The following is a 15,153-nucleotide window of genomic DNA, read 5'->3' as shown; positions in this document are numbered from 1 at the left end:
ACACAGTGTTCCCCAGATTTAAACGGGCCTTCCTTGAACCTCAGCCCTGACAGCTCTGAGGGAACCTGAAAGCCCTCTTCTCGCAGAGACTGAGTCCGTGAGAAACCTAGGAGAGCTCCGTTTCTGTCAGCGTTGCGTTTCCGCTCAGGCGCCACTTTCCCGATTCCTGGCAGGACCATCCCTTGGCCGTCTGGCTGTTTGTTCTCCTCTGCGTCCCCCGCGGAGGCAGGCCTGCCTGACTCGCGCAGGCAGAGGAACAAGCACGCATTTGTGTCTCACCCAGATGTCAGACACACACGCTCGGAGCCAGTGAGTCATGCCGGCGGCTGACAGAGTGTGACTTTGGCCAGCCCCGGGCCCCTGGCAGCCAGCTCCCCCATCCTGGTGGCAGGAACCCCTGTCCCGTCTTGTTGGCACAGACTCTCGAGTCCAGCGACTGTGAGGCCTTTAGACCACGGCAGGCTCTGTGCCTGCACGAGAGGTGAAAGGAAGACAAGGGCTCCGGGCACCTGGCTCTGCTCGCAGCCCTGGTGCAGCTTGTGTTTGAGGGGGAAGGAGCTGGCAATTGGGAAAGAGCCAGAAGATCACATCTCTGCGGCCCTACCATCCTGAAGGCGCCGGATTTTATCTACTTTCAGAAGCTAAGCAGGGTCAGGCCTGGTTAGTACTTGGATGGGAGAAGAGCACATTTCCTTCGACAGTTGCATGAAGGGCACACACACACCCCTACCTATCTCATTTCCCATCTCCTAGCTTCCTCCCAGTAGGGAAACCTGGGTCCCGACTGAAGCTGGGCAGCCTCTCCCCCGTGGGAGCTGCAAGTGGAATAACCCTCCACCAGTGAGAGCGTCATGTGTGATTTATTGAGAAATTGCTCAGTGCTCGAACTCAGGCTGGAGGCAGGAAGCTGGGTCATATGGCTCCAGACACCGTTCCCAGCACCGTGGTTCTCACTTGCCCTTGGACAGCCGGCGATCTTCTCTGCAATCACGTGTCTTCCTGGTTGTTCCACCTCTGTCTGCCATTAACTGGGCCAGGACTGGTCTTGTAACCAAGTCATTAAAGGCCCTGCAGCTGAGCCTTGCGCTGGTTGTAAAAAGCTGCTTATTCAGCGGGAAGGGATAGTTGGGGGTCTTAGCTCCCTTGTGACAAGGGGATGTTCCCATCACCCCACCGTCTCCCCTAAGTCTGTTGGCACCTTCCTCTTGGGGCCTCATGGTGTGGCCGTCACTGTGTTGGTGACATTTACTGGGGGCTCTGTGGTTTCTTGTGCAGGATCTGAACCTGGGGTGGTGGGTGATGGTTGGGTGCCTACAGAGGGTGGACCCAAGCAAAGGAAAGAGAGATGCCTGGGGGCATCTAGGTTGTTCCCAGAAGGCAAGGGAAACAGAGCATCATGGGTGACTCATGACTATTCTCCCGAGTTTGGGGGTAAAACTGGGCTTACCTGGCGTTGCCACGGGGCCACCCTTGACCCCTGATGTTGGTCACTTTGCTCCCTGAGGGTGAAGTAGGTGAGTAAAGTTACCCTTTCCCAGCCTTCCTGTCCAGTTAGAAGAAAACCCTGACCTCCAGAATGACTGGGCTTCCACACCCACCTGGGAAGGAGCAAGTACCCAAGGCCTGGAGAAAGAAAAGGAAGAGGCATTTCTGAGCAACCAGCCTAGGTCCTGGGAGAATAACCCTCCTGTCCCTAGACTCAGGACCCTGGAAGGGGGTGGCCCTAGCTGCCCAAGGTTGGCGGTTGGAGCCCTGATGGACTTCTAGCTTTGGGAGGAGGTCACAACTAAGGAAGAACCTAGATTCTTTGCCCAGGGAAGTCTACGTATTGTGTGCTAAGTTGTGTCCAACTCTTTGCGACCCTGTGGACCATAGCCGTCCAGGCTCCTCTGTCCATGGGATTCTCCAGGCAAGAATACTGGAGTGGGTTGCCACTTCCTCCTCCAGGGGATCTTCCCCACCCAGGGATCAAACCCGACTCTCTAACATCTCCTGCACTGGCAGGTGGGGTCTTTACCATCTGAGCCACCAGGGAAGCCTGTCTAATATGGGGCTGCCTCTTGGGGTCAACAGCCCTGTCCTTGAGCTTCCCACTCACAGGGGAAGGTGTCCGGGTGCCGGGCAGCATCCTGGAATGCCAGCAGGGAGGCCACAGTCGCCACCACCTTTCCTGCGCCTGCCGCGCCCAGCACTGCCGCACAGGCGCTGAAGGGGGCCTCCGCGAGGAGAGGGTCTACAGGGTAGGTTTAGAGCCATTGCTGAACTCGGCAACAGTGGCTTTAGGGCATCATGCAGGCTATGCCCTGCTCCTCCGGCTGGCCCTCCACTTGGGGGGGGTGGGGGCTGCAATCAAGAGCAAGCCTTGACCTAGAGAGTCGGGAGACCAGGTCTCTCCCCAGGAGGGGGTGCTCGGCCTGCCTGGGCTCCTGGGGTGTTGAGTCCCCAGCCAAGTCCCCTCTATCTGGCAGAGCAGGCAGTAGGCTGGTTATTTCGGCAGCCTGGGGAGGGAGGGAAGGAATACCCAGGATGGAGAATGAGCAGCAGGAAGCCGAGAGCCCACCTGTGCCGCAGGAGGTGAGACTGAGGCGCAGAGCTGGGCCCTCACCCTAATTCAACTACCAGCACCTACACCTCCCCTTCACTATTTCTTCTGATCTTAGCTGGACTATGGTTCCCGCCCCTAGGCCCAGGTCTCCAGAGACTCTGGGAGGGACGGAAAGACAGGAGTGGGGTTATTTGAGAGGGGAGGGTGGAGGAGAGGACAGAGACTGGGGGTGGAGGGGCTCAGGAGGAAGGAACAAAGGAATGTATGCCCTGGGGAGAAGAAAATGATCCGGGTTAGGTTCAGTGGAGAAAAGCGAAGTCCCTACATGGCGCAAAGCCCCAGCACCGGGTGTCTTCACCTCAGAGGGATGTCCAGCCGTGCGATGATTCAGAGCCAGGATGCAGAAGGCGTAGAGGATCCCCAGGTCCAAGCGCCCCAGCCACTGGCCCCTGCTCTCTGGCTGGATGTCACCAGCCACGGTCTCCCAAGCCCCTGCCCCCAGGCCTGGGACGCTGGCCCTTCGCTGCACCAGGAAGCCCGTCAGATTGCCGGGGCCTCGGACGGCCCATTGCAGCTGCACCTCGCTCCGGCGTCTCCCGTAGGTCAGGCGGCTGATGGTGACGTTGCGGGGAGCTGGGTATCCTGGGGTGAAGGCGGGGACACACACAGGCATGCGTGTGCATGCATGTGTGTGCTCGAGGGCTGATTAGGGTTTTGTCGAGATACAGCTGGTGGTGTGGGGATGTGGAGGTGGGGGTTGAGCCTCGACCACGTCTGTGTAGTTTTGGTCTGTGTTACCCTAGACTTACACACGGGCCTCAGTTTCCTCCTCTGTAAATGGAGGTGTGTGTTAATCACTCAGTCATGTCCGACTCTGTGGCTTCATGATCTGTCCATGGGATTCTCCAGGCAAGAATACTGGAGTGGGTGCCACTCCCTTCTCTAAGGGAATCTTCCCAACCCAGTGATTAAACCAGGGTCTCCTGCTTTGCAGGCAGATTCTTTACCATCTGAGCCACCAGGGAAGCCCCTTATAAATGGAGGAAAAGGAGGTTCTTCTGACTACATGGAGTTCTGTTTGCCCGAACTTGAGGATATCTGATTCACGTTCACGTGGGGTTTATGCTTTTTGAGGGCCCATCTGTGCCTGAGAAAGATAACGCATCCAAGATGTGAAGCAGGGAATCCATGTGCCTTTCCACCTAAAGAGCAGTGGCTGGAGGCTCCCCATTCCCTCCGCACGCACACGCACACCTGCACACCACCCCTCACTCACTCAGGGCCTCCAGCAGGATATGCTCCGCCTGCTGTTGCCCAAGGCGTGTCAGGCCACGCACTGGTGGGGGCCCCCGTGACGGGCTGGGTCGGCAGCTTGGACACTCAGGCCCAGCTGGGCCCCCTCGGGGTGCAGTGTGAATCCCAAAGTGCCCGGCTCCACCTGCCATTGCTGAGGTCCCAGCCAGAGGAGCTGGGCGGGTGGCATGCCCCCCAGGAGGGCACATCCCAGCCAGGCCTCATCCCCCTCCAGCACTGACACCCGGGGTCCAGCCACTGCCAGTTGAGGGGCTTCTATAGGGACAGAGAGGATAAGGTGAGAAGGTGCCCCCTGGGCTGGTGGGGATGCTCAGAGGGGAGGTGCTGGCCAGTGGTGGAGGGAGTAGGGAGGGGAGAAAGGAGATGGGAGGGCTGTGGAGTTGACAGTGAAGCCCACCTTGGCCTGGTCTGCCCCTCTTTCAGGCTCTCATTCTATGCCGAATTCCCAGCACCCCAGCAGCACCTGCTCCAAGTTTTACTGACAGTAGTTGTATTTCATGATGCTCTCTCCCTCCCGACCCCAGAGCAGCTCCTACAGGTGGGCCCCCGCCCTATTTACCTCTGCATTAATCACCCCCTCCCAGCACCTGGCCCAGGGCCTCCTAACCCCAAACCCCCCAAAGGCCCACAACACCTCCACCCCGGGCACAGGGCCGGGCCCACAACAGGTGCTGTTTTTATAAATTGACTCCTAAAGACCCAGGGTTTCAGGTGTTCGTGACTCTCCTATGATGGAATTTCCAGTCCTGAGGCTGAGTAATAAGGGAAAGAAATATGTTGAGTGGTGGACCTCCCTGAAAACCATGGTAGTCACTCGGCCTTTGCAGACCAAGACGTGAAGCATTTTGTGAGAACCGTTCTAGGTGACGGCTCTGCCATTCGCTTTTCTCAAATTTTTACTTCAATGTTTAATGCTTTGTTCATGAGTTGGTGATAAGTAGGACTGGCAGGGCCAGATGAAGGCAGAGAAAGAAATCAGATCAGAAACAAATAGAGGGAGTGGGAGAAGCAGAGGAGGACTTCTGGTGCCTGAATCATTAATGCAAATCAAGAACACAATTAGGCACCTTGAGCAAATTGATGCAAATGAGGGCAACAGAATCCCTCCAGGTCTAGACCTTGCTGTCCAATAACAGCCTCCCTCCCCCACTCCCCGGCCACATGTGACGATTTAGAACTTGAAATGTGGCCAGTCCACATTGAGATGTTCTGCCACTGGAAACACACACATTAGATTTTGAAGGCAGTATGAAAACAAAAAAGAATGTAAATATCACTAATTGTTTTATTATGACATGTTGAAATTAGTATATCAGTGTTATGTTGTGTTAGTCGCTTGGTCGTGCCAACTCTTTGTGACCCCTTGGACTGTAGCCTGCCAAGCTTCCCTGTCCATGGAATTCTCCAGGCAAGAATACTAGAGTGGGTTGCCATTCCCTTCTCCAGGGGATCTTCCTGACCAAGGCACCAAACCCAGGTCTCCCGCACTGTAGGCAGATTCTTTACCGTCTGAGCCACCAGGGAAGCCTGATGTGTTGGGTATATCAAGCTAAATAAAATGTTCCACTGTTTCTTTTTACTTTTTTAAAATGTGGTTACTAGAAAATGTTAAGTTCTATCTATGGCTCACATCATATTTTTGTTGGACAACACAGACCTTAGACCAAGCCCCCTGATTTTATGCATCAAAAAACTTGAGTCCCTGGGAGGGGAGGTGACACAGGGTCTTGACTCACTTTGCATTTCTGCTCAGCCGCCGACCCCCAGAGCCCCTCACCCTGATTCCAGAGAGCCTCTTCTCCCCCACCGCTCCAGAACCAAGCCTCTAGCTCTGACTCACCTAGCCAGAGCCAGCAGAGGGGGTCAGGGACCCTGAGTGGGTGAGTGCCCCAGCACGTGAACTCTCTGCCAGCCAGGTCTTCCTGGGCCTGCAGGAGGTAGACGGCCAGGGAGGAGCTGCTGTTGCCCAGAGGCTATTCTTGCTCATCAAGCCAACTCAGCACGGCAGGGGGCTCACCTCCCGGCCACTCACAGCTCAGCGTGATGAACTGGTCTCTGACTGTGGCCAAGGTCCAGCAAGTGGGGCTCCACAGCGGTTCCCCTGGGTAGGGAATCACAGCTCAGCACGGCGCTACAGGAGGAGGAAGGGCTGGCAGGCCTACCCATCTCTTCACTCTTCATTAATTGCTTCACTCACTCATGCCTCCGCGTACACAGTCACTCATTCATTCATTCATTTGATATTTATTGAGGGCTGACCATGTGCCTGGGAAATAGTGGGAACACAGAGCAATATAATCTGATGTGTGCTAGAGCATAGGTAGAAAGACAAAGTCTCTGGGCCTTTCAGGGAGGAGGACTGAAGACAGGATGACATATGAACTTGGCCTTGGTAGATGGGTAGGAGTTTCCAAGGTAGAAAGAAAACTAAAGGCAAATCTCAAGGCCAACATGCAACAATTGTTCACTGTTTAGTCACTAAGTCATGTCCAAATCTTCAAGACCCTATGGATAATGCAAGTATGCAAGAATCAGTTCAGTTCAGTTCAGTTCAGTCGCTCAGTCATGTCCAACTCTTTGCGACCCCATGAATCGCAGCATGCCAGGCCTCCCTGTCCATCACCAACTCCCAGAGTTGTCCATCGAGTCGCAAGAATAGCCCAGTAAAAATAAGGTCCTCCCTAGGGGCTGGGAGATGGTAAGGAGGGTGTCACGGGGCTCTAAGCCAGACTTAAGCCACCGTGGGGGTGAAGACTGGGGCTGGAGAGGAGAGAAAAGCTGGAGGTGGGGACTGAGCCATGCTGCCACCTCCCCATTAAGCGGCAGGTCTGGGAGACTGTGGCCTGCAGCCCCTTCTCGGATCCCATGGCCCCAGTGGTCTGGCCTCCGGCTCCCTGCCCACTCCTCTGCCTGGACTGGCATACCCTGCCATCCACCATGTCCACTCACACAGGGTGATCCTGACGAGCACGGGCAGAGCCAGAGCTGGATGCCTGCCGGTGCAGGTGAAGGCACTGCTGTTGGGAAGCTGGGTGGCCGCGTAACTCCAGGTGACATTGCTGAGCGCAGTGGGGCCAGCTCCCTGGGGTCCGGCCCACTGCAGCTGGGCAGCTGGAAGCCCCCCAGGCCAGGTGCAGACCAGACTCAGTGCCCCGGGGGCAGGGAGAACAGCACAGGAGGGCTGCGCCTTGGGGGGATCTGGGTGAGAAGCGTGTGAGGGCAGGGCTGGAGCAGCCCCACGGCAGTGCTCCACAACCCCCCCGCCACCCCCCACCGACCTAGGAGCCTGGAGGCCTGAGGTGTCAAGAGTGGAGGAAGTAGGGAGAAGTTGGTGAGCTGGGAAAGAGTGATCTGTCCAAGGGGTGGGGCAGATAAGGGAAAGGCAGAGTTCTCAGGCCAAGGGCAGAGGCTGGGAGAGGGGTGGGTATTCAGAGTCCTTGAGGAATCCCAGAGCCCCCCTAGGCCCCCACCTGGGAAGTCTGCCTTTCTCTGCTCTGCCTTGCTGTCTTTACCCTTCTCTGTGCCTCAGTTCAGTCCCCAGGACGAAAGAACAATTCCCTGGGGAGGGGTCTACATATGGGCATCCCCTCTTCCCGCCCCTTCCCACTTTGGAGGGCTTTCATAGACCCCTCTCTGATCACCTAGCAACTCCATCTGGTTTCCCTAGTCCCCCCTCCCAATCCACGTCTGCACCAGGGCCCCTGGACTGTGCCAGAGCACAGGTCGGGGGGCCTCCTGTTGCAAGGGGCCCCTCCCCACACACTCACAGTGGATGCTGAGCTGGACGCTGGTCTGCGTGTGGGTGTCCAGGCGGCTGTTGTGGGCCAGGCAGGTGTACCGGCCTGTGTGGGCCCAGCATGCACCTGAGTGTGGTCATGGAGCCACACATAGAGGCTGGGGGGTTGGATGCAGCCAGGCAGCTCGGGGTCACCTCTTCCCTCTCACCGGCCCCAAACCCCTCCTCACTGAAGCCCAGTGGCTCCACGGTGATCACAGGATTATCTGGACCATCTGGAGGGCAAGGAAGGCTGGTCATACCTCCCAGCCTTCATTCCTTCAGTCACTCGTCTAGTGGTCGCTGAATTCACTCCCTACCCAGCTGGTATCTGTGATGTACCAGCTGGGTCGACCACTGTGCTAGGCCCGCAGGAACTCACGGAGCAGGGGCCTGCGGCACAGGGGACCAGGGTTGGTGGAGGTGAGCACGCTGGGCAGGGGGAGCTCAGGGGGGCAGCCCTGACTGTGGTGTGGCTTCCCGGAGGGACTGGTGGTTGAATTGGGGTGGAGGGATGGGCAAGACCCAGCTGGGCAGAGAAGAGGCAGGGCGCCCAGTCCTTCCCATCTGCCCGGGATTGAGGGGTTTCTTGGAACTGGGGCAGTTGATCCTTTTAGACTGGAAAGGGATGAAAACAGGGTGAGAAGATGCCCTGAGCATGACCCTAGCAGCCAGCCCTCCTCCCTTCCCCTGTCTCCTGGGTCCTCTCTCTCCCTGATTCCCAGAAAGGACTGAATTCTCTGCCTGTTTCATTCTGCTCCTAATTCTTTCCCAAGAACTTCTCACTTGTCTCCCCCATGCTCTTCTGCTGACAATCTCCACAGGCCACTATCATTAGTGGACATCCTTAGGCAGAGTCCTAACTCCTTAAACATGCTAGACCAGCACTGTCCAATAGGTATATGTGAGCCTCACATGTGTTAAATTTTCCAAATCTTAGAAAGGAAAAATAACTAAACCCAACCAAGTGAAAAAAACCACCAATTTTAATAATATTTTGTTGAACCACATACACGCAGAATATTATAGTTTTAATGCACAATCAACATAAAAAATATTGGGACCTCCCTGGCTGTCCAGTGGTTAAGACTCTGTGCGTCTGCTGCAGGGAGCATGGATTTGATCCCTGATTGGGGAACTAAGATCCTGCATGTCATGTGGCATGGCCAAAATTTTTTAAAAATAAATCAATAAATAATGTACAATTATTCAAAAATCATTTTTAAAAAGTATTGATGAATATATAAATATATGTATATATAAATATATATATGGATGTGTGTGTGTGTTAGTCACTCAGTCGTGTCTGACTCTTTGCAACCTTATGGATTGTAGACCGCTAGGCTCCTCTCTCCATGGGATTTCTCAGGCAAGAATGCTGGAGTGGGTTGCCATTCCCTTCTCCAGGGGATCTTCCTGACCCAGGGATCAAACCCAGGTCTCCTGCATTGCAGGCAGATTTTTTACTGTCTGAGCCACTGGGGAAGCCCATATATATGCAAAGATATACATACTTATTTTTAGATTAAATCTTCAAAGTCTAGTGTGCATTTTACACTCAGAGCACGTCTCAGGTTCAGCCACATCCCAGGAGATCAAAGTCACACAGTGGCTACCCTATTGGACAGTATAGCGCTAACTATCCTAGTCTTCATCTTTCACACAAACCACTGATTTCATTTTTAAATTTAAAAAAATCTTTTGAAAAAAATTTTTAGAAGTTAATTAGCTACATGTGTTCTCTTTACTGATATAACTATTTTTGTCTTCGGTCCACTTATGTACAGATTGCTGCTTCTTTCCTCACTTGTTTTGGAGATCTTTCTAATCCTTTGTTTGCTATGTGCGCTTTCAAGACAAGTTTCTGATTTCTAATTGCAACCTCTCAGCCTCAGACTTAGGATCAAATTGCCACCCTCTTTCTTCACTGAAATTCCCTCCCTGTTTCTTCAGGGTTCAGTTGGTCAAAAGCAGAATTTCTGAGCCACTTCTGAAATTAGGGTAAACTGACTATGAAAATATGCACATTTTCCTGGGAAGAGGGACCCTCAACCTTGAAAAGGTGAAAATGCCTTTTACTAGAGCCATCTTTGACAACAGTGGGTACAATGCCTTGACTCCCGCCTACTGGAGCCTCTTGGAGGGCTAGGGTACTCCTGGGGGTCCCGAGATGTGTCAGGAGGCCAAGCCCAGGTGGGTAGGTAGGTGCCAGCCCTGACCCCTCCCCCTCGGCCATTGTGGCTGAGATGACATCCAGGAAGGCTCCGTCACTGCTCAGCTGGTTGACGCCATTGTGGGCAGTACACGTGTACCAGCCCAGGTGTGTCCGGTTGATGGGGTCCAGCTGGATCAGACGCTTCGTGACCCCCATGAGAGCCTCTGCAGAGCCTCGGGGTGCCTGATGCTGCCAGGCAAAGGTCACAGGCTCCGTGCCCTCCCGTACTGCACGCGTGGCCATTAAGGAGGCCCCCTCCACTGGGGATGGGTCACTCAGCCGCACCTGAGGCTTCGATACGGGCACTGGCCAGAGGCAAGAGAGGCCCTGTGTTTGTTATTGCAGACCCAGGCCATGCCCAGCCATGCCCAGTGGCCCAGCACTTGCTGGCAGGCCCCTGAGCATCCCTTCCCATGATCCCAGGTGCCCCTGCTCCCAAGAGGAGGGCCCCATAGAACCTGAGCCCAGCAGAACACAATGGGCAGCACGAGCAAATAGACTCCAAGCAGCACGCACAGCAGCTCACGCCCGGCCACGCCCCTCACCCAGCATGGCCAGGCCCCTCACCCAGCCCGGCCAGAGCGAGGGGGGAGTCGGTGGCGTGGAGCTGGCCGCTGGCCGCACGCAGGGCCTGGCACGGGAAGTGGCCGCGGGCCCCCTCCTGCAGCTCCCACGGCACCAAGCTGCTGTTTCACAGACTCACGGCCCCCAGAGCTGAGGCGCTGGCCTCCACCTTGCACTCCCCTCCACTGGAGACGGCCGCGGGCTGGGGGATCATCAAGATCAGGGGAGTGAAGCTCCAGAAGACCCCCAGGGGGGCAGGCTGGGCTCCACAGGCCAGCTCCACTGAACTGCCTCGCTCTCCCTGGATGGAGGAGGTCTCCTCGGGGGCTCCTCAGGTCAGATGGGGCTGCCCTGGAGACAGAGGCAACGCAGACTGTCGGGGCCGGTCTGAGGTCTCCTGCTCCCCTTCCTCGCCCAGAATCTCTGTTATCGGTGGTCTGCAGGGCGGGCCGTCTGGGCAGAGTTTGATAAGGCAGCATAAGCCCTTCTGGACTTGGAGGACAAGAAGACGGTTTCCGAGGGGCCCACAGAGCTTCCTGTCTGTCTGTGCTGTACGGGTGGGTGGGTTAGGCGATTTCTTGAAATCAGGGAATGGATTGGAGCAGAGGTTCCCATTAGGCCTTTCGGAAAGCTTGATAAAGATATAGATTCCTGGGCCTCATCTCGGAAGACTGTCAGAATCCCGGAGCTGGGAGAAGGGTGTCAGGGCCCAGGAATCTGTATTTTAACAACCATCTGGAAGTCAGTCTGATGACCGGCCAGACAATGACCCCCGAAGATCAGGAGGTATAAGTGGCCACTGGTGACGCAGGCTCTGGAGATGTCTGCGTAAGGACTCCAGGGGATTCCAGACCCACTGCAGCAAAGGGAAGATGATCCCAGCCTGCCGTCAGCCCACCCAGCACCCATTCATTCATCAGCTGTTAATCTGGAGCGCCTGCGCCGGGCCAGGCATGGGCTACCGTGACAAACGAGCCCTCCATCTCTGCCCTCATGGAGCTTCCGGTCCACCAGGCAGTAGACAGCAGTGATGGGTAAGGCAGATCCAGCAGGCAACCTCACACCTGCCTGGGCACCCTCTTCTTCTGTCCCTGGTGGTCAGCATGCTGCAAAGAGCCTCAGCAAACTTAGGAAAGATAAGTGCCTCGGAGAATGACCGAGCCCCAGGGCTCCCTCACACAAGCTTCTGCTGACTGAGTGCCCCCTGTACCGTGCCTGCCCTGAATTCTTCCCCTGCTGATCACCTACTGATCTTCACCATAACAACCACGGCATACTCTCCCCAGACTCAGAAACATGAAATCACTTCGTCTAAAACCACACGGTACGTGGAGGAGCTGGGGTTGGAGCCCTGCCTAATCCCTGACCTCAGATTCTCCCCGCTGCTGTCGGCTTCCCCAGAGAGAGAAGAGGAGAGACAGGCGTGGAGTTGGAGGGACGGGATCAGAGTCAAGATTCTGACATTCAGCTGGTCAAGGAGAAAGGCATTCAATCCAGAAACTGGTTCTTTCCAACCCCGTGGATGTTATTTTGGACACTAAGAGCATCCCCCATCTGAACTATTGCAAAGATCTCCCCACTGCCTCCAGCTCCCTGAAAACTGTCAGCTTTGGAGGGGACGTCCTGAAACCCAGGTCTGACCACGTCACATCATGCTTACACCCCGACAGTGGCCCTCAGCACAAGCTCTTGTGGCTTTTCAAAGTTCAGAAGAGTGGAGCACTCTTGGTGCTCCTGTCCTGCCGCCCCGACCTGGCACGAGAGGTCACTCAGTGCACACTGGCTGATATCTGGCTGGTGGATGAAGTCAATGGACTTCACTGAAAGGCTACCCAAGACCAAAAGAGGATCCTGAGGAAGAAAGGGGAAGAAATAATGGGATGTGAGTAGGGGTGGGCTCCTGTGGAGGGCGGACTGAGCGTCACTCACCTGAGGCCCCTGGATGCAGAAGGCAGAGGGGTGCCAGCAGCAGGAGGCCGAGTGGGCTGTGCAGGGCCCCCTGACCCACCATGGCCCCGTCTCCCTGCGTGGACGCCCTGCAGAGGTTCCTGCCAGCCTCTCAGGCTCCCTCTCTCCAGAGCAAAGCCCAGCCCTGGAAGGATGGGAGGCAGTTGGCTCAGGTTGCCATTGGGGGCCCTCCTGACACATCCACCCCAGATCTCCCGTTACCTTCACCATCCTGAGTACAGGTGAATTATTTACCAGGTGATTCACTCCATCCATAATGCAGAGTTGGGGAGGGCGAGACCAGGCCGGGGGAGGACCTGCGCTCCCCAAAACCTGATTTCAGTAATATGAAATCAGAGAGTCTGAGCATGGATGTGGCAGAGGCCCCAACATCGTCAGGTCCAACCACCCATCCGGTGCGGGACCCCTGCATGCAGCCCTCCAGACCACGGGGATCAGGAGGTTCACGTCCTCTGTGCCCCCTCGTGTCTTCCTCATGTTCCAGGGGGAGACGCTGGTGGAATGTTGGCAGGAGCCCTGGAGTCGAACACACTCCAGAGTTTAGGTTTGACTGATGAACTGAAAAATTTTAGGACATTTCTGAGCCTCTGAGTGTTAGTTTCTTCACAGATAAAGGGGGATAATAATACCTCCTTTCTTGTAAAGATTATTGTGACTATAAACGAAAAACTTACACTAGCATCTCGGGGGCTTCTTGGGTGCTTGTAATGTCCTATTTCTTGTCTTGGGTAAGAGTTACAATTCATCAAGCTATACATTCATTTTGTACATATGCTTGATACAATTTACACACACACACACACACACGTGTGAATGGTGCACATAGTCGGTGCACCAACATTCAAGCTCCTGGCTAGATCTGGCCTGCAAAGTCAGGGCCCTGGAGATGGAATGGACACCAGCTTGCCAGGCTGGCCTCTCTGAATCCCAGCTCTCTCTCTCTCCCCCATCTTGTTCTCAGCATGTCCTGCTGCTGTAGCTGTCTCTGAGTGACAACCTAACGTAAGGTCAGAGTTTTCCATTATCTGATGGCAGGGTTGGAGGGAGGGTGAGATTCCTGGACCCCAGTGAGATGAGCTCTGATGTCGGGTGTTAGGTTCCTTCGGGCTCAGCCGGGACGGGGCTGTCAGAGCTGATGCCAGGCAGGGCATCGCTGGTCCCAGAGATGTTGGCTGTGGTACTCTTAGCCTCTCAGTGGCCGGAGGACAGTGGAAGGACCCCTGTCCTTCACTCAACCCATAGCCGAGGTTCCTCCCTGTCTTCCACAGGGTCTTCAGCCTCCATTTGCTCCTAATGCAGCTGAGTAGAATGGTAGATGGTTCCTGGGGATCGGGGTCCCATGTAGTGGGGATAGGTAGGGCAAATGGGGTACTGTCCCCTGTTTGCCCTCCCCTGTTGGCTTATGGCCCTTCCATTCTGATGCCCCCATCCTAACTGGGGGAGCATTAGAACGTCCATTAGCCATTCTTTGGGGAGCAGAGAATAGGGATCTGGGCTTGCCACCGACCCCAGGGTGGCTGGTACCCCCTGTATCCAGAGAAAACGTGAGGATCCAGACAGGGTGAATCAGAGACCCTTAAAGTAGGCGTCCCCAACCTCTGGGATCTAATGCCTGAAGATCTGAGGTGGAGCTGATGTGAAACTAACAGAAATGAATTGCCCAGTATAATTGATGCACTTGAATCTTCCCCAAACCAGCCCCCAACACACACACACACACACACATCCAGCATCTGGTAAACCCCCAGCCCACAGTGCAGGTCCAGTCAATGCCTCTTTCTTGCCCTCTTTGTGTTTGGGTTGAACTGGAATCTGCTTTTCTGACACATCTGTCCTTAGGGTTGAGTTCTTCCGATGAAACTTTGCAAAACTCTTTGAATCCCTCTTTCTTTTTTTTTTTTTTATTTCCTGCTAACTTTATTTATTTTTTTTTTAATTTTTTTATTAGTTGGAGGCTAATTACTTCACAACATTTCAGTGGGTTTTGTCATACATTGATATGAATCAGCCATAGATTTACACTTATTCCCCATCCCGATCCCCCCTCCCACCTCCCTCTCCACCCGATTCCTCTGGGTCTTCCCAGTGCACCAGGCCCGAGCACTTGTCTCATGCATCCCACCTGGGCTGGTGATCTGTTTCACCATAGATAGTATACATGCTGTTCTTTTGAAACATCCCACCCTCACCTTCTCCCACAGAGTTCAAAAGTCTGTTCTGTATTTCTGTGAAAGACATCCAATATTTACAACAGCATATCCAGCCCTCCTCTTCTGCACCTGAGTGGTAATCAGAGTTCCTGTCCATTGACAGGCCTGTGCTGGATGTGCCGGGTGTTATCTGCACGCCAGGAAATAGCACTGCTGTTTGCATTACACGAGTGAGCTCGAATTCTCTCCATGTCCCCCGCCTCCAGTGCCTTCATTTCCCACCTGGCTCCCTGCCTCTGGGCCTTCTTCAGTTGGTCCCCGCCCACCTAGGTCTCTGTCCCGTCTGGGCTGGCTAGGGGTCCATGGAACTGATAAGTCTCTTCTCCCTGGCAAGAAGACTCAATATCTCTCTCAGTGATGTACTGTTAGGGTTTTGCTTATCCATCTTGTTGTTATTCAGTCGCTCAGTCATGTCCGACTCTTTGTGATCCTACGGACTACAGCATGCCAGGCTTCCCTGTCCTTTGCTATCTCCCAGAGTTTGCTCAAACTCATGTCCATTGAGTTGGTGATGCTATCCAACCATCTTTTCCTCTGTTACTCCCTTCTCCTCCTGCCCTCA

At 54.8% G+C, this 15,153-nt stretch overlaps 1 protein-coding gene across 1 annotated transcript; it reads right to left on the bottom strand.

Moving 5' to 3' along the window:
* Window positions 1–1,213: 1,213 nt before the first annotated feature.
* VSIG10L2 (V-set and immunoglobulin domain containing 10 like 2) lies at window positions 1,214–12,424 on the bottom strand. Its single transcript, XM_043451549.1, is given in 13 exon segments — window positions 1,214–1,311; window positions 2,099–2,233; window positions 2,891–3,187; window positions 3,822–3,840; window positions 3,843–4,114; window positions 5,700–5,960; window positions 6,809–7,057; window positions 7,627–7,710; window positions 7,713–7,751; window positions 7,754–7,870; window positions 9,879–10,154; window positions 10,417–10,764; window positions 12,343–12,424. Coding segments are annotated over 13 exon segments (2,277 nt in total).
* Window positions 12,425–15,153: the final 2,729 nt, after the last annotated feature.

The sequence above is a fragment of the Cervus canadensis genome, chromosome 29 (genome assembly GCF_019320065.1).
Source record: "Cervus canadensis isolate Bull #8, Minnesota chromosome 29, ASM1932006v1, whole genome shotgun sequence".
In the NCBI taxonomy this organism is placed as follows: Eukaryota; Metazoa; Chordata; class Mammalia; order Artiodactyla; family Cervidae; genus Cervus; species Cervus canadensis.
The sequence above is the reverse complement of the archived record's forward strand: the minus strand, read 5'-3'. Positions and strand labels throughout refer to the sequence as shown.